Raw genomic sequence first — 26,421 nt, forward strand, 5'->3', positions numbered from 1 at the left:
GAAAAATAAAAACATTTAAATCTTTACTAAGATTGCATAACTGTAAAGACAAAGAAAAGATGTTAAAGGCAAGCAGAGAGAAAAGATTACCTACAAAGGAATAATGATTCTGAAATTATATCAGATTTTCAGAGACCCCTGACATCTTTAAAGAAATATCAAACATCAGCCAACAGAAGGTTAGTGTTTAGCATATTTTATTTTTTTTAATTCTCAGTAATCCATGCAAGTCACATGTGGAAGTGATGATAAGCTTCCCTTTGTGTGTAATTTACAGTGTTTCAAAATTTCTTCCACATGATGAGTTTAGTCTTGAGAAAGTGATCTCTGGCTCTAGAGTCTGATGGCAGCTATTCTGACTCTGACTCCTCCTGCTAGAAGCTTTATGACCTTGAGCAAGTTATTTAAACTTCATTTCATTTTCTTTATCTGCAAAATGGTAGCACTACTAGATTATAATGTTTTGTGTTTTAAGTGAAATGATACATGTAAAATGCTTCAAGTGCCTTGGAATACAGGAAACACTCAATAAATGCCAGCTATTGTTGTCATTATTACCATAGTTCGTTTGGTCTCCACAACAGCACTGTAGTAGGAGTTATTATTTGTTTCCATTTTCCAAGGATACAATATCAAGGAAGTTGTATTATTTGATAGTTAACAGTTTCTCCAGAATCACAATTAGGCCTGTTAGAACCAGGACCAACATTCGTGTCTCTTGTGTCCTAACATTTTGAGCTCTTTTTAATTATTGCTCTCATAAAAATATCTTTCAATAAAGGATATATCCTGGGCTACCCACTGTGTAAGATAACATATCTCTCGCTCTGTCAGAGCTTTAAGTATTCCCTTTGTATTCATTGGTCTGTTAGAAGAATTCATAGATCTTCTTAATACACACTCCGACTTTTTAATTTTTACTGCGTCTCCAGCCTGTACACATCAATGTCAGTTAGGACCTGCATTCAGTTGTGCATAACTGTATCTGTAAGGGTGGATGGAAAATATAGTTCTTCAAGCTGGGCACATTGCCTCCCTCAACAAAATCAGAGGTGCCTTACTAAGAAAGGAGGAGACAATTATTGGTTAGACAAAAGCCATAACATCTAAGAGGAGTGGTCTGAAAGGCAGATGGCACTTTTGGAAAGGAAGCAGCCAAAAGAACCCAAGAAGCCTCACAGGGTTTGTGGCCCTGCATACGCTGTGTAAGACCTTGAGGAATTTGACCCTGACTGACCTCTCTGGCTTTGACTTTTGCTCAACTCATGCCCTCACTAATTACAGGGTTTCAGGTTCCTGAGCATGTCATGCTTTCTCTTTTATAGCTCCTCTGCCTGGATCCCCCACCCCATCCCCCATCCCCCATCACACATCTCCATCACCATACCATACATGCATATTTTGCCAGCCTATCTCAAATGTTCTTTGAGGCCATGGGGAGCCTTCCCTGTCCCCCAAGTCCTCACTGGGTTCTCCTGACTGGGTTCTTCATCTGTCCCTGAGCCCCTGGGGCCCTTTGTGCACATTGTGTTATAAGGCCACCACACTGCACTGTACGTGCGTCTGGGAACATGGCCAGCCTCCGTCCCCCTCACCCCCAAACTGTTAGCACCTTGAAGGCGGGGACTTTATTCCATTTTCGCCAGGTCAGGTTTGTATTTTGCTCATTTTTCTTTACCAATTATTTGCACAGTCTCTGGCATCTAATAGGTGAATAATAAGCATTTGTGGACTCTGAATTAAGTTCTAGTCTGAGTACATCAGGAGTTCATAAGAGGAAAACAATAGTGTAGACAGGCAGTAACAATGGCCATCATTTATAGAGGGTGTACAAAATGTGGGGCATGCTGGGTTTAGGTCATTCTGGGTTTAGGGCATTACAGGGATTATCTTCTTTTATTTCTTCCAACAACCAATAGTATACATATTACCTGGTCATTTTACAGATAAGGAAAGTGAGGCTCAGAGATCTTATTTGCCCAAAGTCATACAGCTAATAAACCGTTGAGCAGGGATTGGACCCCGGTTGTATCTACTCCACAATCTAAGTCTTTAATTACAATGCTGTGTTGCTGAAAGTCAAGTCTCAGCCCCTTTGGCTGTCTGTGCTGAGAGTGTGCTGCAGCTAGACGCTCCAGAGCACAGAACAGCTGTTTGGTAGTGCAAATCTTGTTAACTCAGGGAAGGATATTTTATCTTGTCTGAAGAGAGAGTGCAAAGAGAGAAGTGAAAGGCGAGGAGGGCTTTATTTTGGGAAAGAGAGGAAGCAGGATGATGAACAAAATAAACTGAGAATCCCACATCAGAGCAACCACAGATCCGATCGAAGACAAGCATTGCATCTATCAACACCATTCTGACAACCGGCTAATTAAACATCTCTGGGAGAAGGATCCCACCTTGACATGTGAGTCAAGTACTGAGTCCTGAAGCCTGTTCTCCACATGGAGCTTAGTAAGGCCAGCTTCCCAGATGGCCTGATAATTTCTGACGCAAGCATAACACCCAGTCCCACTGGAAATCAGGCAAAGGCAGAAGATTATACAGAAAGCAAGCTTAGCATCATAAGAATAATAAGGGCTTACATTTATCAGGCACTTGCAACCAGTTTCAAGCAACTGAGTGGTTATTTCACTTAATCTTCCAAAAGAATTTAATGAGATAAATATTATCCCCATTTTACAGATATGGGACCAAGGAATAGTGATTGTGTCTGTTATTTTCCTCCTGTTTCTCGCCTCTAAGCCCATCCTTCTTTATTTTATATGTCCTCATTTCTTTTCATCTCAGACTCTACAAACATGATCCAGCTAGCTTACTATTAGGTTCTGCAAACAGAAGGCAGGAAACAAAGAACAGAAAAGGCCAAAGAAAGGGAAACGGAATCTCTTTCCTGTTTCTTTGTTCCTGCAAGCATCACTCCTGTAGCTGTGTTTGTCTCCACCTCCAGCTGCCTTTGACACTTTCCCTCCCAGCTTTACCCCACCCTCTCAGGAGTAACAGCAGCAGCCAGGTGAAGACCCCTCCAATCCTGCAGGGCAGCACCAGTTCTTTGTTCACTTGGCCTTAGGTGATTACTACTTCCTCTTGTTATTATCTCTGGATTAACTGCTATGTTCCTTTTTAATCTTTCACATCCCAACATGTATATATAATCAATTCTCTCTATGAAATTCCCTCTGTCTGAAGTACCTAGTAAGGTGTTTACTTTTATGACTGAACCTGGACTGATACAGAGATGTTAAATATCTCATTCCATGTCACACAGCTATTAAGCAGCATGCCCCATTACCAAAACTAAGTTTTCCACAGAAGTTTAAATGGGCAACTTCATCTGCTGTGGGGAGCTAGGACCACAATCAATACACCTTTGTTGAAATGAACCAATTTCTTAGTTTGGCAAGAAAACCTGTTTGGCAAGTTACTGAACCTTGTTGAAACTTAAATTGCTTTGTTTTCTATGAAACATGGTTACCAGAACTACCTACTTCATAGGGTTATTGTGATAATTTAATTAATATTGTATAACATAATATAAATAGTATGTCAAGAACTGTGTAGGGTCTGAGATTTTATACTACTTACAGTCTAACAAGTTAGCCTGTCACTATTTCATGGATGCCGGCAGAAGATAGGAGACTCCTGGGTCAGAGACAAACGACTTTATTGCTCATGACGAAAGCATTAGCCAAAGTTTCATGCTGGTTTTGTTGGTTACTCATGCCTCCCAAGTCTCACAGGGACTATGCAGGGGCCCACACACAGTGGGTTGTGTTACTGGAGAACACTGAGCTTGGGGGATTCACCATTTTTGTAATAAGCTGTAGCAAAACTACTCTTTTTCTGGGGGAAACATTACCTCATCTCTCAAGATTGCTCACTGAAAGCATAACCATGAGAAACAATCCAGATAAAGAGAAGTCAGGGACTCAAATTCTTGGTATGACCAGTGAGAACATGTGAGGATACTCAAAGCCCATGGTGAATTGCCTCTCCCTACGTAACGTACCTAGGACTTAGTAATTACACATTAACTGGTAGCCATCACTATCAATCTCATAAAACCCATCATGATAGAATACTTTCCCCAGTTTATAAATGAGGGAACTGGCTCGTGAAAGTGAAATGACTTGCTCAATGGGAATAATCCTTCAGGGAATGGTGGTTGTGGGTTCAAAAATCAGAAATCATGACCCCAAATCCCATGCCCATTTTTCTCCATCAAGATGCCTATTTGCAAGGACAGGTGGCACATACCCATCACTCAGACTGGCTATAGAATTTGTGGAGTTCAGTGCCCATATTTCTAGAACTCTTGAACTGTAGAACCAGAAGGGACCTAAATATAATCTATTCTACTGGGTTCTAAACTGTGTTCACCAGAAACCTCGTTTTCCACTGAGCTTCCCCAAAGGCTACCAACGGGTGCAGGTGGGGCACATGAAAAGAAGATTGGGGATGGCCTCAATACAAACAACTCCAGTTTTGTTGGGGTTATGCATACAATTACTTCTGATTTTTTTTTTTTAAAGATGAAGTTCTCCTCAAAACTCTCATATTGAGCTCAACTAAAACTTTGTTTTAAAAATATCTGAGAAATTAAGGCTCAAAAGGTGAAGGGATTTGTCCAAATTTACACAGTAAGAGAACCACGTCTCATCTTCTTCTCCTGGCTTTCAGACAGATGTTCTTCCACAGGGCTGAGGGTGGCTTCAGATAAATGCAAGAGCTATTTTATAATAAGAAGTATTTCTGAAAGCAAACTGTACAAAACCACTAACAAAAAGCCTTTCACTTTGAATTGCCTGGCCAAACATGACAATGACCTCCTGCCAGTTAATGCAACACTGTGTCTGAAGTCAAAAAAAGCTTGGTTTGACTCCCTGACACATTGTACAATGAGCTGGTTGATATGCATTCATTTGCTATTTCATTCAAATATTTATTGAGGGTCTGCATATGCGCAGGCACTGTGCTAACTCCCAGGGACACAACTGTGGAAAAGATAGATTTTGAGTAAGTTACTCAGACTTTCTCATTTATTCAAAAATATGTATTGAATGTCTACTACGAGTCAACCTGTGTTAGGTGCTAAGGGCATTACTCTCAAAGGGATCCCATGCTAGTGGGAAAGAGGTTAGCACGTGTTTATAACACAGAATGGTAAGTATCAAATAGAGGTGCATTCAGGAGCACACAGGTACATCTCACCCAGCTTTGAGGGCCCAGAGAAGGGTCCTGGAAACACTCAAGATGAAGCTGAGATCCAAAGGACAAAGAGTGAGAAAAGCCTAGTTACCTCATCTGTAAAATCAGGATAGTATCTTCCCCTCAGGGAAACTGTGAAGGTCCAATGAGATACGTATGTGAAGAGGCCAGCCTGGCACCCAGGGGTGGGCACTACACGATACTCTCTGTCCCTATTTTCATACACACAGTTGACAAGGACTCTATGTCTGTCTGTTTGTGGCTGATGACTTGTAAAATCAGCAGACCACATAGGAAGAAATTTTTGTCTCTGGCCTCATTAGCACCAGGGTCCCAGCAAGTAACCAAGTCCAGACACTCGCCTTGGAAAGGAGCCTGTACTGCTGGCTACTTCCTTTGGGAATTTCACCCTGAGGCAAAGACTGCACCAAACACAATTTTTCCTCTAAAGTGGTTTCCTCCCCCATCACCCTCCCCCCTCCAAGTGATTTATGTCTCATCCAGGGCCTTTCCCCTTCATAGCCCATCTGGCCTTCCTGCCCCAGCCTGCAGGGAGGGTGTAATCTTGTGTTTGCTGCTTTACAGATGGTTTCTATGGAAATGATGACAATATTAAGCTATTGTGGAGCCACATCACTGCTGATTGAATGAGGAGACAGGACTCGAAAGGGGAAATTTGGAATTAAATATCAACCTAGGTCCTTAGAGACAATGACTAGTTTTCATGAAGTTGTTCCTATCAACAGAACAAACAATAACAAACTAATATTGTTCTTGTACTAACAATATGAAAAAGAGTTATTTCTCAAATCCCTTGTGGAGACTACACAGTGTAGATGGAATTGGGGCCCAAACAAGTGCTCACTGGCAATATTCAGAAATGAGAGCAAAGTAAAATTTTGGACAGAGGTTAGAAAATGGAGGCGTATAACTAAAATAACAGAATGCTTCAAATTTCAACTGTCACGCAGGACCAGGCTACAACTGCATAGGATTTGGTGTGGTTTATTAACTTTTCTCTCAAATCACCATAAGAACTTTGCAAGGAATTGTGAAATAGAAATGCTTATTTAGGTAAAAGGAGTGGTCAGCATCCATTGTTCCCAAATGTTGAAATGGTAAAAGAAGTAACCACAACACCATGCCTCCATTTAGAATTTCTTGCCAGCATTGTTCCTTACTTTTGCTGTGGCCCATGCTCTTTATATTTTTATATTTTTCTGTGGCCCATCTCTTCTTTTAGTTGGCTATGTTTTGAGGTTGATTTGAGCATAATTCTTTTTGTAAGAGAAAATGTACTGTTTTTACTCAACAAAAGCAATACAAGGCATTGCAGAAAATGTGGAAACTATAGCTGAAGGAACAGAAGAAACACAAGTTATCCATTATCCCTTTGCTCAGAAATATACCACTGCTAAGGTTTTGTTAAATTTCCTCTTAGATTTATTTTTGATTATGGCTAAGGGTGTGGGTTTGGGCATTTGTACAAAAATCTGGCTTTGCAAGTTGTTTGAGCTGGTACAGGTTATTGAACCTTTTTAATCTCAGGTTTCCTACCAAAGGAGCTATGATGCCTTCCTTCCAAGGACTAAGGGACTAAATAAACCAAGACCACTTTCTCACAGCATTATTCTTCCACTGCATTAACTTCAATGGTTCAACAGCATTCTGTCATATGGATATGCCATAAATTATTTACAATATCGTGTTACTGAATTTTTCAGTTGTTTTATATATTTGCTATTAAAAGACATAGGGTGACTTATTTATTTATTTATTTATTTATTATTTATTATTTCTTTTTACATTCTAAGATGTTGCAAAGCACTTGGCGGAGGGGGAGAGGGATAGGGGTAGGGGCATAGGATGGGAGGAAAAGGAAGGAGGGAGGGCATGGTTGAGGCCTGTGGCACCCCCCTCATTCCAACAGTGGAGACCAGGGGGCTTCCAGCAGCAACTCAGTCACAGCTTGGCTGGATGTGGACCTCTGGGAGGTGTAGCTGAGGCCCGAGACCTCCCACTACCCTGGCTCAGGAGCCTGGGGTGCTTCCGGTGGCAGCCTGGTGGTCATGCTGGGCTGGATGAAGATGTTAGTGGGCATGGCTGAGGACCTCAGTCCCCCACTGGCCTGGCTCAGGAGCCCAGGGCACTTCTGGTGGCAGTTCAGTGGTGGTTGCTGGGCTGATGGTGATATCAGGGGGTCATGGCTGAGGCCCTTGGCATCTCCCCACCCCAGCTTGGGAGCCTGAGGGGCTTGCAGTCCTTCTAGGTTTTATAAGTATTTTTTCGTGGTGTTTAAAGGTGATATTAACACCTTTACTGGTTAATATCAGAACTTTGTCTCTGATCTGTGGGTTTTTTGATTTTTCTTTCAGTTCTGTGTTGGATTGTTCGCTACCGCCACCACTTAAACTCTGCACTGGAACTAATTTGTTGTCTTTTGGTTACTTCTAAAGTGGGGGGACTTCCTGTGGGATTCAGCACTTGGGCCCTGTGGTTGAGCTAAATTGCTGCTTTGCTGCTGATTCTCTGGGGAAGGTTTTTTGTGCAGCTCAGGTTTTAATTGTTGACTTTGTAAGCACTTCTGGGTCTTGTGAGGTCCAGTACACCTGGGTTATGTGGAAACTCTGGTCTGGGCCTGAGTCTTTTCATCAAACCGCATCCCCTGCAGTTCTATATTCCTGACCAGTCTCCACTGAGTAGGCCTGTGATGATTGGAGGGCAGACCAGCTGTCCATGCTGTGCCCCACTGTTCTGCCAGTGGGCACATCTCCCCCACCACCCACACTCCAAACACTTCTCATGGGGTGCACCATGCACCAGTCCCTTGCAGTGACTCAATGATCACTGAGTGGCTCCTTTATTCAGTGGTCTATGGCTTCTCCCTCCTATATGGGTCCACAGGAACCCTGTCAGTGGTCTTGCTGGCCTGGGGCCACCAAGGCCCTCTTCTCCCCTGCAACCTCCAAGCAACTTCATATGAAGGGTGCAGCTGCAGCTTTTGCCAGCTCTTGCTCTGTGTGCTCACCAGGGCCAGCCTTGAAATGGTTGGGGCTTGAAACCATGGGAGCAATCGTTTCTTTCTCTCATAGTGGCTTCTCCTGCCTTCATGAACTCTGTGGGTCTCTCTTCCTCTTCCCCTCAGCTCTAGCAGCCCCAGCTTGGCAGTCATTGCTTTTTAATACTTGTAAATTGGTTGACTGTGGGAGAGGGTGATGCTGAGTACTATCTATTCCACCATCTTGACAGGAAGTCCTGACTTCTTATAAATAATCTTCAATCCCTCCTTTTGTTTCCTATGTATTATTCAGCAGAGGGATTTAATTCAACTATTATGCACAAAATATACTGAGCACATGTGACTGTGGTGGACCCTGAGGAAGAGCTTCAGGAGCAAGTGGCATGTCCTTCCTTACACAGTGGAGCTAGTGGGGTAGAGTGGAAAGAGTGCTGGGCTGGGAAGGAGGAAATTTGGGTCTGAGCTCTACTTCCCCCCCCATCCACTTCTACTAACTGTGTAATGTGGTCACGTGACCTAATCTTTCTTTTCTCATTTGTAAAAAGGATATAATAATAGTAACTCTCTCCAAGAGTTTTTGTAAACAGAATTAAACTAATAACTGTAAAGTGCTTTAAAAAGTGCCTGGCACAGCACTATTTACAAAAGCCAAAAAGTAGAAACAACCAAATGTCCATCAGCTGATGTATAGATAAACAAAATCCGATATTTCTGTACCATGAAATATTATCCAGCTATAAAAAGGAATAAAGTGCTGATAGGTGCTACCAGATGGGTGAACCTCGAAAACGTTATTCTAAGTGAAAGAAGCCAAACACAAAAAGCCACATATTGTATGATTCCTTTTATAGGAAATATCCAGAATAGGTAAATCCATAGAGACAGAAAGCAGATTAGTGGTTTCCAGAGACTGGTGGGAGGAGAGAAAGGGGAGTGACTCTCTTTGGGTGATGGAAAAGTTCTGGAACTAGACAGTTGTAATGATTGTAAAATACTGTAAATGTACTTAATATAACTGAATTGTACTTTAAAATGGCTAAAAAGGTAAATTTTGTCTTATGTGTATTTTGCCACAATTAAAAAAGCCAGTGCCTGGCGTATAATAAACACTCAACAATTTTTATTTTTCATCTTTATTCTCTTCTCAAGGCTTGAGTATCCCTATTTGTAAAGTGAAAGTGTGGGGCAAAATGATCTTTGAAATTGCCTCTAGTTGTGAGAGTCTATAGTCTAGCTGGATGAATCTGCCTTGTGATGCAGAAATCTTTTAATGACTATCCATTTTCTGCCTTCTCCCTCTCTAGCCTGAAGGAGGCCCATTGCCCTTCTTCTGAGAGCTCATTTTTGACGCTGCCATCACTTCCTTAACACGATCCCTTCAAGTACCTGCTAGACCTCTGACTGCTGGTGAAGAGATCCACCTGAAGAAGCTCATGGTGGATGCTCAGAAAATATCCATTGGGGCCATGAATGGATGAAAGAATAAATGAATGAAAGAGTTCATGGAGACATTGACTTCCTGAATGCCTCAAGTAGACCAAGCCCGAGATGCATACTTGACCTCTAAGTCAGATTTCCTGAACAGTGAGCACACGTCTTCCAAAAGGGAATAGACTCACCCTCCCAAGTGTACCCTTTCCCTGCAAATTCTTAATTACACCTAAATTGGACAGCTATTATTTCAGCTCTGCAAACTCCACATATTTAATCTGTTGACATGTCTTAAGAGTGAATGAGCCGAGCATTTTCACCATTCACTGCACAATGTCATGTGCTGTTAGCAGCTTCAAGAGGCCTTTTCTGCCATTCCCTCTCTTCTTTGTAGCTTCGAGCTGTTTGCTGCCTTCCCACCTCTCCTTCTTCTTGCACTACAGCAAAGCTTTATTTTAAGCTTGGCCTCCTTCCTTATCACTCGGACTTCCTTTATTTGTTTCTTTCCCACTGTCATTTCAAGGTTATCCTCTTCAACTTCCTCTTTTCTCCTGTCTTTGTTCTTCAACAAGCCTTGCCTCCACTTCATACATTTACATTCTTTAAATATTTTGCATTGTTCTCTCCTTCATAGTCAGATACATATTTATTTTTAATTTCCTCCTCCAACCTCAGGCATCCTGAAAGGGGAAAAAGTGTTCCTCGGCCTTTCAGATTATCTTGCTTAGCTATGATATCTGCCTCAAATTTTTGAATCTTTTAATACTGAAAAGTTGATATGACTCACTCTGCTGTTCACTCCAGCACACACACACAAACACACGCAGCATCAAACACACACCCACACACACCTGTTGCCTCTTTTCTTGTATTCAAGACCAGGTATTGGCAAACCATTGGCCATGGGCCAAATATGGTCCACCACCTGTTTTTGTAAGTAAAGTTTTGTTGGCACACAGCCACACCCATTTATTTACATATTGTCTATGGCTGCTTTTGCTATACAGTGCTGAGTAGTTGGAACAGATACCTTATAGCCTCCAAAGCCTAAAATGTTTACTCTCTGGCTCTTTATAGAAAAATTTTACAGACTCCCATTCTAGATCATTGAGAGACATTGCATCCCTTGTTTGCAAACTCTTAGCTGACAGCATGCATTGCCGGATAACACCACCTTCATTTCAAACTCTCACACCCATTTCAAACTCCCCGCCTACCACCCTGTAATCTCAATAAAAAATTCCCTAAGTGTACCACACTCTAGCTTCCTGTTCTCCCTGGGTAGTGCATAGGAGAAAACTATTATCTCTGGATATAGCCTTCCCTCCCTACCAATTTTAAGGAATATCATCATTCATCAATTGTATTTTGTTTTTCTTTCTCGCTCGATATCCATTTATCACACAACATTCCATTTCATTGGTTTTATTTATTTCTATCTATGTGGCAGGATGTGGGAATATTAGCCAGAGGAAAAAAGCCCCTCCCTAGGCTCCTTCCAATTCAGTATCAGCATTATATCTTTTCTCTTTGGACAGAATTTAGAATCTTGGAATAAACCAAGTGGTTCTGCTCTTGGTGGAGACTATCGAGAATAGTGTGTGGGCTTCAAGGTCGTGTGAACCTGGATTTGAGCCCTATCTCTGCCAACATTCTTTGAATACTCTCTCACCTTAGGGGATGCCTTTAAATTAGGCTGGCCCACCAGCAAGCCACAGCAGCCAATACAAATTATCATTAGGCACTTGGGGCACATCATGACAACTGTGTGAGTCCTTCTCCACTTCTTCCTTCCTTTGCTTCATCTCCTGGCCTCTTTCTAGGGTCTCATCACTTCTGACATTTTCTGTTTTAGCTACTGTGTTCATCTTTTATTTGGACATAACCAAATTCTGCTTTCTTATTTTAATTGTGTGAGCCCTGTGTTCTCACTCTCCGGAAAGTCCCACTTGTAGACATTTTACTTTGGCTAATCCTCTTAGTCAAGCTAGTTATAGGAGCTGGAACCCATGCAGTATCAATGCTTAGCTGCCACCAGACCAGAAAAGAAGAGCATAGTGGTACATGGAAAGCAATCAGACAGTCCTTGAGCTTAAATTCTGATTTTGCTCATTTCTAGTTGTGTGATTAGAGCAACTTGGGTAACCTTTTCAAGATTCTGTGAATATTATGTGAATATTAATACCTATTTTGTAGAGTTGTCATGAGGATTAGAGACCTCATTGTCTTGCATAAATAGATACTCCCATAAACAGAACATTTCATTAGAACATGTCTCTGGAGCCTCATATTTGTGGCCCCAGACTCAGGGAAAAGTAAAATTCTAAGAGATTTGAGGTTTTGTTTGTTTATTTTGGTGGTGGGTTGGTACAGGGATTTGAACCCTTGACCTCGGTGGTTACCAGCACCATGCTCTAACCAAGCGAGCTAACTGGCCAGCCCTAAGAGATTATTGAGGAGACTACTTTGGTAGAGAAAAACCCTATTCTTTTAGTTAGATCTTCTTTTACAATGTTAGCTTTCTTTCCTTTTCTTTTTATCTTCAGCTAAGATTTAAAATTCTTTCTCTTCCCACGTCTTTTACTTTGTTCCCATTTACCTGCTCCTGTGGTCCCTGAATATCATCTACTGTTGAATAATTTGGCCCATGTAATGTTACCTCTGATTCCTTGACTGCCTCCATCCCAGGCTGCACTCCTTTTTCTTACAGAATTTACACAATAGGCTTCCCTGGCTTTGTACAGCCTACAGTCCTGCCTATGAAGTTTCAAGTAGGAAGCACCCATCCCATGCTCATGTTCCTACAGCATAAAAATGCCACACACAGCCATTTGTAGGAATTTTCCATTGACAAATGGTAATAAAATGAACGGAGACAAAGATTTATCTAGAAGGAGGTCTACCACTTTCTTGTTTAAAATAGCAAAAGAACAGAAAATAAACATGAAATCAAAACTGAAGATAAAAGCATAAATGCCCAACTACAAGGAATTCATAATTAAATATGTGACACATCACAATGTAATAGCATGTAGCCATCATAAATTATGCTTTAGAAAAATCTTTCATGCTCTGTGAAAATGCCATAAGTTTTAAAAAGTAGTTTAGAGTTTCTGGTTCGACATGTAAGGAGCTTAGAGGTCATCACTCCATCCTGACAAGCCAAAAGGTGAACAAACTGAAAAGTCAGCTCCTCTTAGATATGACAGAGAAATGAGGTCACAGGGCAAACTACTACCCCCAAAATTGGAGAGACAGAGAGTTGGATGCAGAGAATCACACATACTCAAGAAGAGACCTATAAGCAAAAAATTCCAGGGAAACCAGTGTTGGGGAAGGAAAACCTGAACTGTAATTGACAAATTGCTGAAGGCTGAGTGTGAAAAACTCTGGAAGTTAAAAAAATTCAGGGTTTCCCAGTCATGTAGGAGTCCCCTGCATTTTGTGAGTTTTACATGCAAGGGCTCTACCAGGTCCTCACAGTGAATATCAGAAAATAATCCCCTCCTGCTTCTGGCTGGTGGAGGGGAGAGGAACCATTTTGAAATATACCAGAGCATTCTGTTCATCTTACTAAGGCCCGCCCTCTGACAAAACTACTTTATCAGAGCCTAACCTGCTGGGATTTTATCAGAGCCTAACCTACCTGGGGGACTAACTAAGGGAAATACTAACTCCAGCCAGCTCTAGCCTTCCAGTGAGGAAAAGGAAGTGCACAATTCCAGCACTTCCAGCCATCCTGTCCCACTTAAGGAGAGGGGGACTGAGAGGCACTTGTGAGGTTCACAGTCCAAGGGCACAGGCTCACCAAAAAGACAGACAACTAACCACAGGACTACAAAATGCTTTCTCTTCCCCCACACCTTACTACTACATTACTAAAGGCCTATTTACTAGAGCTCCTTTTACCCAGTACGTCATATCCACCTTTCAACAGAAAATTATAAGGCATACTGAAAGGCAAAAAACACAGTGTGAAGAGACTGGGCAAGCATTAGAATGAGTTAGACATGGCAGAAATGTTGGAATTATCACACCAGGAATTTAGAAACACTATGATTAACATGCTAAGGAATTTAATGGAAAAAGTAGACAACATGCAAGAACAGATGAATAAGGTAAGGAGACCGATAGAAATTCTAAGAAAGAATAAAAAAGAAATGTTAGAGATCAAAAACACTGCAACAGAAATGAAGAATGCTTTTGCTGGGCTCATTAGTAGACTAGACAGAGCTAAGGAAATGTCTGAATTTGAGGATATAACAGTAGAAACTTCCAAACTTTCAAGGAGAAAAAAGACAGAAGAGAAACCAGAATAAAATATCCAAGAACTGTGGGACAACTACAAAAGGTGTAACAAACCTAAGCATAATGGGAATACCAGAAGCAGAAGGAAGAGAAAAAGGAACAGAAGAAATATTTGAAGCAGTAATGACTGACTATTTCCCCATATTAATGTCAGACACCAAACCACAGATCCAGGAAGCTCAGGGAACAGCAAACAGAATAAATGCCAAAAGAAACTACACCTAGACATATCATATTCAAACTTCAGAAAATCAAAGATAAAGAAAAAGTCTTGAAAGAAGCTGGAGGAAAAAATCACCTTACCTATAGAAGAGCAAACATGGGAATTACATCAGACTTCTCCTCAGTCACCAGAAGAGAATGGAGTAAAATATTTAAATTATTTAGAGGAAAAAAACCCCCAAAACCCCTAGAATTTTGACCTGTGAAATTATCTTTCAAATGTGAAGAAGATATAAAAACTTTCTCAGACAACCAAAAATTAAGGGAACGTGTTCCAGTAGACTAGCCTTACAAAAAAATGTCAAAAGAAGTTCTTCAGAGAGAAGGAAAATAACATACGTGAGAAACTTATATCTATACAAAGAAAGGAAAAGCATCAGACAATGAATATGTGAAGGTAAACTAAAACTTTTATTTTTCTTATTCTTAACAAATCTAAGAGATAACAGTTTGTTCAAAATAATAGCAAGAATGTATTCAATTACATATGCTTATGTACATCTGTATACTGATGTATGGTGTATAACTAAAATGAATGAAAGAAATGATAGAAGGAATGGGAGGGAGGAATTAAGAAGTTTTTTTTTATTATATGGTGTTTATATTACCTATGAAGAGATATAATGTTATTTGAAAGTGAACTTGGACTCGTTGCAAATACATATTGCAAACTGTAGCGCAACCACTAAAAGAGGGAAAAAAACCCCTAGAATTGTTATGCTACAAAAGGAGAAAATAATATCATATACAATACACAAGTAGAATGACAAAAGGCAGAAAAAGTATGAAAGATGAAAATAGAATAAAGGATAAGTATAAAAAAATAGAAGACATAACAAATATGGTGGCTGTTAATCCAATTATATCAATAATCAACTTAAATGTAAATTAAAAGACAGAAATCTTCAGTGGATCGAAAAGCAAGACCCAACTATATACTGAGTACAAAATACCCACTTCAAATATAAAGACACATATACATTAAAGTAAAGAGATGGAGAAAGATATATCACGCTAATACTAATCAAAAGAAAGTGGGAGTGACTATATTAATTTCAGACAGTGTATTTCATTAGAAAAGAAGAAAGATCTAAAGTCAAAAATCTCAATATCCACCTTAGGAAACTAGAAAGAAAAGAGCAAAGTAAATCCAAAGTCAGCATAAGAAAAGAGCTCTTTTTTTTAAAATTAAAATTAATTTATTTTCTAATAATAAAAATTAGTGTAGAAATCAATAAAATTGAAAATAGGAGATCAATAGAGAAAGTCAACAAAACCAGAAGCTAGTTCTTTGAAAAGAACGATAAAATTGATAAGCTTTTATCCAGGCTAACTAAGGAAAAAAAAGAGAAAAGATGAAAATAACTAATGTCAGAAATGAAAGAGGGCACATCACTACACATCCCATGGATATTAAAAGAATAAAGGAATATTATGAACAACTCTATGCCCACTAATTTGATGATGTAGATGCAACAGACCCATTTCCTGAAAGGCACAATTTGACAAAACTCACACAAGAAGAAACAGAAAATCTGAATAGGTAGGCTTATATCTATTAAAGAAACTGAATCAATAATTGATTACCTTCCATAATAAGAAGCACCAGGCCAGATGGGTTTATGGTGAATTCTACCAAATATTTAAGGAAGAAATTATACCAGTTCTCTACAATTTCTTCTAGAGATAGAAGCAGAGAAAATATTTACTAACTCATTCGACAAGAACAGTATTATCATCATACCAAAACCAGACACAAACATTACAAGAAGAGCAAACTACTGACCAACACGTCTCATGCACAGAGGTGTGAAAATCCTCAACAAAATATTAGCAAATTAAATTTGACAATGTATAAAAAGAGTTATATACCATATCCAGTGAGATTTATCCAAGGGATGCAAGGCTGGTTCAACATTAGAAAATCAATTAATGTAACCCATCACATCAACAGGCTAAAGAAGAAAAATCGCATGATCATATCAAAAGGTGCAGAAAAAGCATTTGACAAAATTCATCACCCATTTATGGTAAAAATTCAGCAGACTAGAAATATAGGGGAACTTCCTTAACTTGATAAATAACATGTACAAAAAACCTACAGCTAAAATCATAATTAATGGTGAGAAAAGTCTGAAAGCTTTGCTGCTAGGATCATGAACAAGGCAAGGATGTCTCCTCTCACCACTGCTTTTCCACATCACACTGGAAATCCTAGCTAATGTGATTGGACGAAAAAAAAAAAAGAGGAAATAAAAGATATACAGATGGGGAAGGAAGAAACTGTCTTTGTTTGTAGATGACATGATTATCTATGTAGAAAATCCGAAAGAATTGACAAACAGCAACAGCAGCAGCAACAACAACAAAAACAAACAAAAAACCCTCCTGGTACTAATAAGCAATTATAGCAAGGTTTCAGAATACAGGTTAATATACAAGTCAATTGCTTTACTGTATACTAACATTGAAAAAATTGGATTTAAAATTAAAACACATTACCATTTACATTAACACCCCCAAAAATGAAATACTAAGGTATAAATCTAACAAACTATGTGCAAGATCTAATTGAGGAAAGCTACAAAACTCTGGTGAAAGATATCAAAGGAGAACTAAATAAATGAGTATTCCATGCTCATGAATAGCAAGATCCAATATTGGATGATAGTTCTTCCCTACTTTATCTATAGATTCAATGCAATTCTAATCAAAAGCCCAGCAAATTATTCCGTGGATATTAACAAACTGATTTTAAAGTTTAAGTGGAGAATCAGAAGACCCAGAATAGCCAACTCAAAATTGAAGAGCAAAGTCAAAGGGTTACAGTAACCAACTGCAAGACTTAGCATAAAACTACAGTAATCAAGACAGTGTGATATTAGTGAAAGAACAGACAAATAGATCAATGGGACAGAATAGAGAGCGGACATACATCCACATAAATATAGTCAACTGATTTTTGCAAAGGAGCAAAGGTAATACAATGGAACAATAGCCTTTTCAACAAATTGTGCTAAAACTGGGCTTCCATACGTAAAAAAATGAATCTAAACATAGAACTTATGCCCTTCACCAAACTTAACTCCAAATGGATTATAGACTTAAAGGTAAAATGCAAAACTATAAAACTTCTAGAAGATAACAAAGGAGAAAACCTAGATAAACTTGGGTATGGTAATGACTTTTCAGATACAACACCAAAGGCACAATCCATGAAAGAAATAATTGATAAGCTGGACTATTAAAAACTTGTGCTCTGTAAAAAACAATGTTGAGAGTATGAAAAGACAAGGCACAGATTGGGAAAAATATTTGCAAAAGACACATCTGATAAAAGACTATTATCAGAAATACGCAAAGAACTCTTAAAACTCAACAATAAGAAAACAAATAACTCAATAAAAAACTGGAAGGCTGGCTGGTTAACTCAGTTGGTTAGAGCACAGCCTTAAAACAACAAGGTCATGAGTTAAAAATTAAAAATTGAAAATGTATCAAAGGCCTTAACAGACACCTCATCAAAGAAGACATACAGATGGCAATAAGCATACGAAAAGATGTTCCATATCACATGTCATTAGGGAATTGCAAATTAAAACAATCAGATACCACTACACACCTATTAGAATGGCTAAAATCCAGAACACTGACAACACTAAATGCTGATGAGGCTGCAGAGCACCAGGAACTCTCATTCATTGTTGGTGCAAATGCAAATTGGTAGAGCCACTTTGAAAGACAATTTGGCAGTTTCTTACAAAACTGAACATAACCTCACCATGTGATCCAGCAATCATGTTCCTTGGTATTTAACATAAAAACCTCCACAGAGATATTTATAACAGCTTTATTCATAATTGCCAAAACTTGAAAACAACAAAGATGTCCGATAGGTAACTGAATAAATAAACTGTGATACATCCAGACGATGGAATATTAATCACCGCTAAAAAGACATGAGCTGTCACGCCATGAAAAGACATGGAGGAAACTTAAAGGCATACTACTAAATGAAAGAAGCCAATGTGAAAAAGGTACATACTGTAAAAGTTCAACTGTATGACATACCAGAAAAGATAAAACTATGGAGACAGTAAAAAGATCAGTGGTTGCCAGGGGTTAGGGAGGGAGGGAAGGATGACTAGGCAGAGTACAGAGGATTTTCAGGACAGTGAAACTATTCTGTAAGATATTACAATGGCAGACTTATGTCATTATACATTTGTCTAAGCCCTTGGAATGTACAACACCAAGAGTGAGCCTGATGTAACTTACAGACTTTGGGTGATAATAATGTGTCAATGCAGGATCATCAATTGTAACCACTCTGGTGTGGGATGTTGATAGTGAGAAAGGTTGTATATTTGTGAGGACAGGGTGTACATGGGAACTCTCTATACTTTCCACTTAACTTTGATGTGAATCTAAAACTGCTCTAAAATTTAAGCTTATTAGGTTTTTAAAAAAGTGGTATCTTAGTCCATACAAGCTGCTGATAACAAAAATACCATAAACTGGTGGCTTTTAAACAGCAGAAATTTATTTCTTGGCTGGGAAGTCCAAGATCAAGGCAAATTCAGTGTCCGGTGAAAGCCAGCTTTCTGGCTCATAGACAGTGCCTTTCCAGCTGTGTTCTCACATGGTGGAAGGGGCAAAGCAACTCTCCGGGACATCTTTTTTAAGGGCACTAATCCCATTTTTGAAGGCTCCACCCTCATGACCAAATCACCTTCCAAAGGTCCCCATCTCCTAATACCATCACCATGGGGTTTAGGATTTCAACATATGAGTTTGGGGGGGACACAAACATTCAGACCATAGCAAGGAGTAAAGATTGTTTAAAAGGAAATATTGCAACTTCCCACTTATTTTGAAAATAAAATACATGTATCACACACACACACACAAACACACCACACTATGAGAAGTAAATGCACTACTGTGTTAACAGCAGTTATCTCCAGAAGATTATGAAGAAATGCAGTTTATGTTTTCCTAATATTTGCCTGTTTGGTTCATCTTGTTTCTCCAGCACTTGTTTTTAATGTGCACCTACATAGCTGGGTTTTAATCAATGTTTTATGAATAAATGAGTAAAGAAAAAATCAGTGGATAAAGGAAGATTTGGGGACTCCTCATTACATTTATTGTGCCCTTGTTACCACATCCCACTGGCCCAATTCCACATATATATTCATAAAGACCATTGAGCACTAACCAGCATCATCATAATCCTTCAGCAGTTTTGAACTTTTCTCTTAGAAACTCATCAATAAAAGAACTCAAACTGACAATAAACTCATTGGTGACTATCCATTAGAACCACTGACTGTTATGTCCTTAGTCTAGAGATCACAGACTTCCAAACACTCACCCAATTGGCTGGGCAAGACAAACCACTGAGATAAATAAAACAAATCAGGGTCTATATTTGCATATTTAATGTTATCGCTTCTTTTTTAGTTTATATTTTTGGTTTGCATTTTATAATGGTCATAAGACATTAATATGGCATTCATGTATGTAATTTATATATATGCACATGTATGTACATATACATATGTATTTACACACACACGAGGAATATCAAAAAGTTCATGAAAAGATTCATATTATCTTTTAATTCTATTTTTCCATGAACTTTTTGAAGTACCCTTATATACATGAAATATGGAGCATGCTCAGAAGAATCCTGGACAGAGATGCACATTCAAAAAACTGTATAGACCATTACCAGAGTGACCATCTGGTCCAGCCTCTCCATTTTAGAGAGGAGAAAAGTATAACTTAGAGAGAAGGGAGATAACTTACCCAAGTTGGACAGCAGGTTAAAGATCGGGTGTGGAAGCTGAAACTGCTAATAATTTATCCAGTTTCATTTTGTGTTTTCTGCCTTATCTCATTGTCGTTTGGTAGAGTAGAACTGTTTTTTGGATGCCATATGTTTCCATGTTAAGAATACAGATATATTTTAACCTTACATTTTTCTAGAAGCTTAAATTGAAAACTGCTTGCACACCTAAATGGACCTTCTGCCTCCTCCCAAACATGGAGGGCTAAGCTTGCAGTCACAGAGCATTCTCCTCAGTCACATGCCTAATCCCAGTAAGCTTTCTCCACTGTCTCATAGTAACATTATTTGTAGTGATAATGCCCAGTGGAAATTAATCACAATGAGAATCAGCTCTAGCAGTCACTGACAAAAATCACAGACAGTGCTCCGGCCGTCTTACACATTACTTACAAGAGCCGTCAGCAAAATCCTCTCTCCAGGGACCATTACTTTGAGGGAACTCTGCCAATCGCAGCATTACTTAGAAGACACATTTTTTTATGTTCCTCAAATGCTTACTGTCAAACTAAACCAAGGTTCTGAAAGGTTTCAAACACTTCCAAGTTTGGGTAAGGAAACATGTTCCTAGATTCAAGTGTGGATTAGGAGCCAGGTAAGCAGTTGCTTTTCTTCCTAGACTAGGTACAAACCTTCCTTTATTAGAGTGGCCTTGTAAAATTCACTTTCACTACAGGGTTTGGATGTTGATGTCTAGAGAGGCCTTTATAAACCCAGAATTCTATTTCCAGCTGTTTTCTGTTGTGCAAGGTAAGGAGGAGAATGTCGATTTCTCGAAGTCATTTTGAAAACTTTTAGCCCAGAACAAAAAAAAGCAAATGACAATTGGTAAAAAGATAAGAGCCACATCTCATTTGTTTCAAATTCTCTCCCTCTATACCCAGAGCCCCTGCCCACTTCACAAAGGAACCATCCTGCACAAAACTGGCTCACATGGAAAGCAGAGAACTAGAAATGACCCAAGGCTCCTGATAGACAGTTATCAATAAACCAGTGCAATCATAATGTCACTACTTTGTTTTTGCTGAATGACAAAGTCTTTGCAGTATCATTTGCTCTTGGCAGACCATATATCATAATTCTCTTCCTCTTAGTAACTTTTTTACTGCTAGGAAAATTCTTCGTGCATGGAAAAGCATCTTGAGAAATGGTGAAAAATATTTAATTTTCACTTAGAATTGCTTTTCTATGCACTTAGTGTCAAAAATTATAAACAAAAAGTTGTGTGAGCTAATAGCAGAGGACTCTGGCAATATGAATGCCTATCATGAAAAAAATCAAAATGCATAATTTAACAAGATGTTTACAAGTAGGTCCAGAACCACAATATTAGAACCCACTGATACCTCAGACCTGGAATTTGGCATTTGGACTATGACTCAAAGACATTTCTACATTTTTATCCTGCCAAATGCTTTTGTTATTTACCCTCTTCATAATGTATTAAATAGACTCATTTCCTTAAGATGGAAGTTAGTAACCAGGTATGCTAGAGACAAAGTACATTTTGATTTTATCAATACACTTTAAAAAAAATTTCTTTCGCTGGCTTGGCATCGAAACTTGAAAGAATAAAGATTTTGAAGCAACTGTTCTCAAAATTTCCCTGAATAATGGGGCTGGTAGCAAGGTGGAGGAAAGTTTCTAGAAGCGTGGAAGGAAGACCTGTCCTATGTCAACATGTCATGAGCTGAAACAATGGTCAGGCTGGGTGAATTAAAATAAAAAGGCAGCCTCCCAATCTGAAAACAGCATGGGCTTTGGAATCAGAAAAACCAGAGTTTGAATTCTAGCTTCCCCCACAATTTGGGGGCTAAACATTTAGAGTCTCTGGATTTCAATTTCCTTATCTGTACAATCATTTTCTATGAGAAAAAAAAAAAAATATATATATATATATTTATGAAAGGCACACAGAAAGTGCTCAAAAAATGGTACCTACTATCAGATCTTCAGATGGTCCAAAGCTAGGGATAGGAGTACTGTATCACAGAATTAAGGTTCAAAATTATTATAGCATAATAAAAAGATGAGCTAAGATAGTGATAAATATTACAGAAGGAAGAAAAATAAAATCCTATAGTTAAGTTTTCTGGGGTTTTTTTTTCTTTTGGTTTTGATTTAAATTCAATTGTAACAGCATAGAATGGGGCCATCATGGCTAAACAACAGTTCATGTGAAAAAGTCTCTGAAAGCTTGAATAACAGGGAGTTTACTATGGAGGCAGCAGAAGGACACAGACAATTATTAGGTGTAATCTTGTCCTACAGAAGCATATGCTATGTATAAATCCAGAAGATTAAGTAGTCTAATGCACTTTGCCATGGCCATATCCCATCTGGAGCACCATGTTCAGTTCCGGGCACTGTAATTTCAGAAGAATATTTACAAAATATAGTATAACCTGAAAAGGAAGTCAGAATGGCAAGGTGCTCATACAAGAGAGAGCTGAAGAAGCTAGGAATAATAAGGCTAAAAAAGAGGGATTTAGGGAGAGTGTAATAATTACCCTCAAACATACAAAGGGCAGTAGAATTGAAGGGTAATGGTAATAACTAATATGTGCTGAATACTTACTAGGTGCAAAGAAGTCACCGTTATCCTCATTCTGCAGATGAGAAAACTGAGGCATAAAGAGGCTGTTACATGCTTACATTCCATGCTCAGTAAGAGTTGGTTTCACCCCAGTAATCCATCCCCACATCTGGGAGAGTTATTAGAGCTATTTGCCAAATATCTCTAGTCTTATGGGATCATGGTGAGATTGCACTCCTCCAATTTCTTTGAAGTTGGGTATGGATATATGATTTTCTTTGGCCAATGAAATGTGAGCATACGTCATGTTCATCACTTCAGCAAGGGATTAGGAGTCTGTGTACGACTTGCAACATACTCTTCCCACCACAGATTTGTAGAGATGGAGCCTCCATCAGTTTAGGTCTCTGAGGGATAATAATGAAGAACAGGGCTTCCCTGCTGACCCATGTCAGACAAGTAGTAGGAGCAAAAAAATAAGCTGTTATTATTTGATGAGTCCACTGAGATTTGGGAGTTATTTGTCACTGTGACATCACTCAGCCTCTTTGGACAGATACAAGAGCTCACATACTTAAAATCATTAAAATAGCTCTGAATAAGGAAGCATATTTATTCTTATATTTCCAGAGAAATATAATAATAATTTGTAGTAACTACAGGTAGGAAGATTTAGACTTAATTTAGTTTTTTTAAGTATAGTCCAAAAGTTGCTTCATGATGTAGTGAGCTCCCTAACAGTGGTAATATTTAAGCAGAAGCCAGATGATCATTTTGCATCTGTGTAGTGAAACAGACAGCTTAATTAGGGAGGTTTAGTGCATCAAACATTTATTGAGTACCTCCAATGCGCCAAGCATTCCAGCCACAAAGATAAATCCAAACATACAATCCCTACCCTCAAAGAAATAGCCATCAAGTATAGAACTAGATAACCTCTGTGGTCTCTTCTAACAGTGTGATTTAACCAAATTAGAGATAATTACATGGCCTGGAGGAAGCTGACAGCAAGCCCAAACTTACAAATAACCATGTGGCCCCAGAAATCCTGATGATGCTTAGGTTGTATCATTATTTTTCAATTAGGAGCCAAAAGTATAGGGTTTGCAAAAGGGAGGGGAAAGGGAGAATTGCTGGGATTAAAGGAGGAACATTTTCCCTCTCTCTAGTTACCATTCTTAAATCTTGCAAACCAGGCATATTATCTTGCTTACATCAGGGGTGTTCCAGCGAAAGGAGTAGCACTGACTCATAGCAATTGTTACCAACCTTTTCCATCACTTCCCCCACCCCTCAGAGTCAGGAAGAGACCATTTCTATACTGATCAAGTCAGGTCTGAAGAGAGGCAATAACATTCCATAGGGCTATTCCTCAGTTTACAAATCAGCCAAAGCCTTTCTGAAATATAAGAAGTTTTCCCTAACAGGTTGTGTGAGCAGGGCCTAGAGAAATCCCACATTCAAAGGATGATGTGAAAATCGCAAACTAAATGAGTGATTCAGAGGGATGCCGACATTGTTTAGCAAATGGTACCTTTAAATAAAATTAACTTAAGTACTTACATTCCCTGGTGGCATTAGCAGTTTTTTTGTTTGTTTTTAAACTTTCAAAAATCAAACAGTGAAGAGATATGCTGTCCTTTCACTGGCTCACTGCATTTTAATGGAAAAATAACTAAAACCTGGATAAGCATTAACTGTAATTGCTCTGAGGCAGACATTTCCATTTCAGGTTATTATTCATAACAAAATTAGTGCAGAATAATACATGTTTTGCAGCCATTACCTAGACAAGGGTGAGGGCATCTGAGTACTATTGTTCCCCAACTCAAAAGTGTCACTTTTAAATTTGAATCTTCCAGCACTGCCCAAGTCCTGAATTCTCTTAACTATGGCATGATTTTCTACAAAATAAATACATAAATCAGGGCAAGCTGGATTTCAATGACATCCCTTCAGTCAGTTCAGTGTGACATGAGCGTCTCAAAAATACACATACATAAGAAATCGGCTTTGGCGCATGTAAGAGCAGCAAGGAATTTGCAGCTCGTGCTAGTTTCATATGCACTCTTAATAACCCTGTCTATTTTTAAAAATATATAATGATATTCTTGCAGAGGCAGCTGGATCCTTGTGATGCCCAGTCTTGTGCCAAGCTATGTACACAAATACACTCTTTACAAACACAGATGTGAAATGTCGTATTAAGGCTTAGAGATTCGGGTGTTTAGTCTAGTGGCTCCACACCCAAAAGTTTCAGGGACAGACTTGATGTTTGAAGAGCAGAGGGGAGACCACCCATCCTGTACTTTGATCCAGGCACTATGGAGATGACCCCATTTTCCCAGCTTCAGTTTGCTCTCTGTCCTGGTGACCCGGGTTGAGATTTAATCTAGGACCAGAGGGGGCTAAGACAATTGTGCTGTTGGTAACCCAGACGGAGAAAAGGGCTGGAAATCACTAAGCCTTCCCGGGCTGGCGGGGCTGACACACCCACCCAGAACGGATGGCCCAGGCGCTTGGTAGGGAGGCACGGATAGGGTCGCGGCGCCAGGCAGGGGGACTTGTGCACCCGTGCCGCGTGCGCACGAAGATGCTGCAACTGGAGACGAGCGAATCTAGGGTCCGGGTTAGGAGGTCACGCTACATTCAGCGGAGGATGCCCTTTTCCTCCTCCTACTCCTCCATCCCCGTGCAAAGTGAGCGGGAGAAAGTTGTGCCCGCGCCATGGCGGCCAGGGCTTGAGAAGGGAACGAGGACAGAAGGAGAAGAGACCCGGACCCCCTTACCTTGTCCTTGGGGCCGAGGTTCTGCAACACTTCCTTGCCCGTGGCGCTTCGGATTTCCACCCCGGCGGGCGCGGGCGACGCGGGCGCGGGCGCGGGCTCCCTGCTCTCCTCCCGCCCTTGGCCCCTGCGCGTGGTGTCCCCCTCGACTCCGGGTCGGCTCCCCGAGCCGCGGCCGCTGCCCTGGCTGCTCCGAGGAGTCTTCGCGCCCCGCTGCCCCACGCTCAGGGCATCGAAATCCAGCGTCTTGCTCTCGAAGGCGCCCTCCACGTTGCAGAACATGCCGCCGTACTTTTGCCGCGGGACCTGGTCCGTGGTCCCCGGCCTGGCCAGGTACACGGGCAGATCGTCTTCGTGGGAGCTGTCCCAGCCCCTCCGGCCCGAGGCCATGGCTCAAGCGCGACAGCGGCCCGCGGGTTTTCTTCCCCAGAGGCGGAAAGGGCAGCCGCCGGCAGCGTGCGCCGAGCCACAGTGACCGGGGCGGGAGGAGGCGCCTGAGCCTTCGCGCCAGAGGCGGCAGTGCTGCTCCGATTGCTGCCTGTCCCCAGCGAGCCAGCGGGCGCGCGGCGCGGGGCCCGGAGCAGCGGCGCGCTCGGCTCTCTCGCTCGCTGGCTCGCTCGCGGGACCTCTCGCCCGCCCGCCGGCCGCACCTCCTCACGCACCCCAACCCCGACGTGGCCTCCCAGGCTGACGCAGCGCTGGTGCCCATCACAAAGCCAAATCCAAACTTGGCGCGCGCGCTCACTTACACACACACACTTTCCACTCACCCAACACCCTCCAAACTTGTTCCATGCACTTCGATACATTTTAGATGTCTTATGTTCACATTCAAGAACTCGCATCATTCCCATAAGCACACGAACCCTTCTTTATCCACAGTCACTCCCAAGTTTGCCCCACAAATATTTCTGACCCACTCATGCACCCAAACCCGTTGACTCAGGTGTGTTCATCTCGAAGCCAAGTTCTGATTTACAATTAACACATACAAACTCAGATTTACCACTGACTCTCAATCCAGCCGATAACTCCAGTCTTACCTCATCCTAGTCTT

The 26,421-nt window shown here is 40.4% G+C and overlaps 1 protein-coding gene across 2 annotated transcripts in view; it reads right to left on the reverse strand.

Moving 5' to 3' along the window:
* The window catches only part of DPYSL3 (dihydropyrimidinase like 3), a 114,363-nt gene extending 88,418 nt beyond the window's left edge, over positions 1 to 25,945 (reverse strand). Inside the window, exon 1 of one of the 2 annotated variants that reach the window (XM_063085329.1) lies at positions 25,368 to 25,945. In XM_063085329.1, coding sequence (XP_062941399.1) covers positions 25,368 to 25,754 — 387 coding nt within the window. In that variant the 5' untranslated portion in view covers positions 25,755 to 25,945. The remainder of the gene's footprint in view (positions 1 to 25,367) is intronic. The other variant, XM_063085330.1, reaches the window with a different exon arrangement.
* Between the last annotated feature and the right edge of the window lie 476 nt (positions 25,946 to 26,421).

Source organism: Cynocephalus volans, chromosome 2, assembly GCF_027409185.1.
Source record: "Cynocephalus volans isolate mCynVol1 chromosome 2, mCynVol1.pri, whole genome shotgun sequence".
Classification (NCBI taxonomy): Eukaryota; Metazoa; Chordata; class Mammalia; order Dermoptera; family Cynocephalidae; genus Cynocephalus; species Cynocephalus volans.